This window comes from Pundamilia nyererei, unplaced genomic scaffold (assembly GCF_000239375.1).
Source record: "Pundamilia nyererei isolate P.nyererei 1_Seehausen unplaced genomic scaffold, PunNye1.0 scaffold00012, whole genome shotgun sequence".
In the NCBI taxonomy this organism is placed as follows: domain Eukaryota; kingdom Metazoa; phylum Chordata; class Actinopteri; order Cichliformes; family Cichlidae; genus Pundamilia; species Pundamilia nyererei.
The window spans coordinates 1,752,759-1,757,741 of NW_005187413.1; the positions used below are offsets into that span (position 1 = coordinate 1,752,759).

At 38.3% G+C, this 4,983-nt stretch overlaps 1 protein-coding gene across 1 annotated transcript; it reads left to right on the forward strand.

Annotated features, from left to right (window-relative positions):
* Positions 1-3,050: 3,050 nt before the first annotated feature.
* LOC102194692 (nuclear factor 7, ovary-like) lies at positions 3,051-4,607 on the forward strand. The gene is made up of 2 exons (XM_005724739.1): positions 3,051-3,098; positions 3,202-4,607. Exon 2 carries the CDS (start codon positions 3,219-3,221, stop codon positions 4,605-4,607), a length of 1,389 nt encoding a protein of 462 aa, XP_005724796.1. The 5' UTR covers positions 3,051-3,098; positions 3,202-3,218.
* Positions 4,608-4,983: the final 376 nt, after the last annotated feature.

A 4,983-nucleotide genomic window follows, 5' to 3' on the forward strand; every position in this document is an offset into this window, starting at 1 on the left:
AATAAGGATCGTATTAAACTGTAAATCATACAAAGCCAAGTTAATAGAATCAAAAGAATAAAAATAAAGTGTTGTGAATTCAATTTAAATACTTTCTTGATTCAACAGGTCTGGCAGTATTCAGCCTGGGTGTGGGTTGTGAAATTAAACTCAGCTTAAATGTTGAAACCAAAAATAGCTTTCTCACACAGGGCCAGGTGGCTTTGGGTAGGTTTTTTTTCCCTCTAAATAAATAACATTATCATTTAAAAACTGCAATTTGTATTTACTTGGGTTATTATTGTCTAATATTAAAATTTGTTTCCTGATAGGAAATATTTAAGAGTGACGTATATACAAAACCTAAGAAATCAGGAAGGGGTTAAATATTTTTTCACAGCACTGTATGGAGCTGGGAATGACTGTTGATCTTGCCTTAATGATGCATGCTCCCCATGTATCACATTGTACTGATATTAATGCCTCACTCTTGGATCAGCAAGGACAGTTATATGGTGAGTGACTGTAATATGGAAAGTTGTTATTTATGTATATTGGCCATGTATATTAAAAATTATAATAAGCACAGTTGTTTTTGCTGTTAACTTACTTTAATCTACAATATATCAATAAAATGCATAATGTCACACATGCAGCTCAAAGGATGTTGCTAATTAAAACAGCAAGCAGGGCATTTGCTCTCGCTTCTGTTACAGTTTTAGTTTTAGCTTTCATCATGTTTTATGTTATTAAAGCTTACATTATTATTACTTTTTATTTCAAGTGGTTTTAATAATCAAAATTATTGCCACGGTTAGTGAAGCAAAACGTGTGAGGACCCAAGCGCAGACACACGGAGATGAGGCAGGATAAACAAAAAGCTAGCCTTTATTGTTGGATGCAAAAACACTTCAAAACAACTAACGAAAACCTAAACTGGGGACAGCTAGACATGGAACTGGAAACATAGAACTACAGAAAACCTGAAACCTCGAAACGCTTGGAGAGATACACATGGGATGATGAACAGAGGTATGCAGAGATAACGCAGATGATCTGCCGAGGAACAGAGGTCAACACGCACAGTACACACAGAGGGAAACGAGGAAATGCCACACAGCAGGGAGACACAGCTGACACTAATCAGACAAGAAGAGACCAGGAGGAAGCAAAACAGATTACACTGACATAGGACATGGACTTTCAAAGTAAAGCAGGAAACACACAAACATGGAGGCAAGGATGACAATGAAGACAGAACACAGAGGCCTGAAACGTGGGACAGGAAGGTGTAGACATAACACAGAACACAGGGGAGGCACATGATCAAAACCTAAAGACTAGAAGTCATAATATAGTAAAGAACGAGGGAGCTGGAAATACTGAAAAACGAAACCAAGACACTAGCAGTGAAAACTTATGATGAAATCAAAGATCAATAATAGTACAAAACTCAAAACACTGGGTCGCAGACCCAGGACTGTGACAGTTATTATCCAAATTAACCTTAAATCGTAAAAGGCCATTTAATCTTTCAACAATATCAGCAGCTGGCTGCCATTGTAGCTCACCTGATTGAGAAGTTGTCCCATGTACTGAGAGGATTAGTCATTATTGCAGAAATACAGCTATTTCTTATTAACTGATGACAGCAGTTCTCCTAAGTGAAGGTCTAGAGCAAACAATAGTCAGGCTAAATTTTAGCTGTGTTGCTGCTGTAATGTAAAAGTGACCACTGAAAGACTCTACAGGACGTATATTGTATGAAACCTGCGGGTTGGCACTTTGGTGAATGTATTTGTTTGAATTATTGTCATTTATAATACAATATTCAACACTCAGTTTGCCCCTGCAGAGAATCAAGATTCTGTTGTTGTTGTTGTTTATGGAGTGCATGCTTTCCTATTAAGAACTAATGAGCCGTGTGTTTTGTAACTTGTTTATAGCCAGAGTGAATTTGAAAAAGGTCTCGGTGTGTGACAGATTAATTATATTTTTCTTATTTACGTTATGTTTTGTATTACAAGGTGTCAACGGGTCTTGTGGACGTAGTTTAAGTTTGTAAATCTGCCTGCAAAATTACAGATGCTCTAGAGGCGAAGCTTAAAAGAATGTAGAGTTGGCAGCTGGTCCCGAGTAACCAGTAACCAAGCCCTAACTGACGAACTGACAAATCATTGCCCTTTATCTACTACAGTCAAGGTAAAGAGAGCATTGTTCTCTTTGTTTAAATTACAAGTGAATAGAAAAGTCAGAACATGCACAAGTTACAATTACAGCTATCTTAACTAACAACTGTCCGTCAGAATAATCGTAATGTTTCAATGCATGAATTTACATGAATCTTCAGATTCCAGTACAGCAGCAGTGTTTATTTATAAGAATATAGTTTTATTATAAGTTTATTTATAAATTAAATATGAATAAATATAAATAAAATTCATATTTGTAGTAAAGTCAAAGTATGTTTTAGCATGAAAATAGAGTTGAAGTATCTAAAGTAAAAGTACTCTTAAAGCAAAAAAAATCTTAAAAGCATGCATACTCTTATACAATACAACAGATCAAACATATTAATTAATTAATTTGTATATAATGTGGATCATTTTAATTATTTATATACTGCAGGGCAGCTTTATTTATATTATAGCAGCACAATAAATTTGTAGATATATGTTTTCAAAACTTTAAAATAAATGGAAAGTGTTATATTTGCATCAGGAAGTAGAAAGAAGCGTAGCAAAGAAATATTACACATACATTTATCTATTGTGATGTGTAACATATTTGATACATGAGATTTTATGCGTTTTTGAAGCCTCTGCATCATCAGCGGGATTTTTTTCCACCATTGCAGTTGTACCAGAGCACAAAAGCTGGGTTTCCTCATCTGTGAAAGCATCAGCAAAAGGACAAAGCCAGAACAACAGGGTGAAATAAAACTCCACCCCATTGCTGACTTACTCAACCTGAGACAACCAATAAAAGTGAATTCACAGATTCATGTGAGCAGTTGTGCAGAGAATACAGACACACACTGACAGATAATTACTTTCACTATCAGCATAAACTACGAAGTCTGCTCTGGAAACGAGCTGCAGAAAAGAGCTCCTGATACTGTGAGTACTAGAATGTTTGTGGAGGTCATTGAGGGGGGAAAAAGATTAGGTGGGTAAAGGAACTTTAAGATTTTTTTTATCTGTGTATCTGCTCTGCTTAAAGCGTCTTTCAGAGAGAAAATGACCACACAGTCAGAAGACCATCTCTCCTGTCCCGTCTGCCATGACATCTTTGAAGATCCTGTCATCTTGTCATGCAGCCACAGCTTTTGTAAAGCCTGTCTGCAGAGATGGTGGCTTGACAAACCCATAAAGCAATGTCCGGTTTGTAAGACGATATCTTTACAGAGTAATCCACCCCGTAACCTGGCTTTGAAGAACCTATGTGAGGCGTATTTACAGAACACAGATCAGAGAGCTTCAAGAGGTTCCCAGACACTTTGCACTGTGCATTCTGAGAATCTCAGGCTCTTCTGTCTGGACCATCAGGAGCCAGCGTGTGTTGTCTGTCGAGATTCAGCAGTGCACGTCAACCACAGATTCAGCCCCATCAATGAAGCTGCGCACACTCACAAACAGGAGCTCCAGGAATGTCTGAAGCCTTTAAAGGAGAAACTGAAGCTCTACGAGGAAGTTAAAGGGAAATGTGTTCAAACTGCAGAACACATTAGTGTTCAAACCCAGGAGACAGAAAAGCAGATTAAGCAGCAGTTTACGAGGCTTCGCCAGTTTCTACAAAACGAAGAGGATGCCAGGATTGCTGCTCTAAAAGATGAAGAGAAGCAAAAGAGTCAGAAGATGAAGGTAAAGATTGAAACTCTGAGCAGAAAGATTGCAGATCTTTCAGGCACAATCAGAGCCACAGAGAGGGAGGTGAGAGCTGAAGACATCTCTTTCCTACACAACTACAAAGCTGCAGTGAAAAGAGTCCAGCAGCTATCCGTGCTTGATGTTCCTCAACTGGTCTCAGGTGCTCTGATTGATGTTGCTGAACACCTGGGTAACTTGTCCTTCAACATCTGGAGCAACATGAAGGACATTATTTCATATACTCCTGTGATTTTGGATCCAAACACTGCTCATCCAGATCTCATCTTGTCTGAAAATCTAACCAGTGTGAGACGTGCAAGGAAACAGAAGGTTCCCGAAAACCCTGAAAGGATTTATCTCTATCCTTCCGTCCTCGGCTCTGAGGGCTTCAACTCAGATATTCACAGCTGGGATGCTGAAGTTGGAGACAGTCCAGTCTGGGCACTAGGAGTCTTTTCGAGATCTGCCAACAGTGAAGACAAAAAATGTAACTTATTAAAACTTGTTTTCTGTGATGGTGAGTACACAGCAAACTCCAGTGACGGCCCCCCAACTGTTCTCTCAATAAGAAAGAGATTTCAGAGGATCAGAGTTCATCTGGACTGGGCCAAAGGAAAACTGTCATTCTCAGATCCTGATACTGACACACACATACACACCTTCAGACACACTTTTACTGAGACACAGTTTCCATATTTCAACTCAGTGAATCCACACCCTCTAAAGATATCACAACGTCCTCTCCATGTAGTTATGTAACATGTGTGATGGTCGTTGTTGACAATAATCTTTCTTCTTTCACTTAGACACACTTCATGGATTAGCAATGATCCCAGCAGAAAGAATGTAGACCTGGCTGTTGATCCTGTGCAACCAGTAACCCGTCAGGAACCTCTTGCAATTGTACCATAGATTCTATAAATAAGGATGTAACAACTATCATTGTTTGGTGGACTGAAGCAAACCTAATATTATAATACATGACAAAATCCATCAATTTTCTTCTGCTTATCCACTAAGCAAAATGAGCATTATGCTATATTCAATAATAAGATTTCATTTCTTTTAATTAGTGAGAGGGTTATTTTCCTGACGCAGCAAGACGACTTGTTTGGCACCCATTAATGCAGGTTTA

Coding starts and splice junctions, on each gene's coding strand:
- LOC102194692 (XM_005724739.1), top strand. CDS start 3,219: ATGACCACACAGTCAGAAGACCATCTCTCCTGTCCCGTCTGCCATGAC.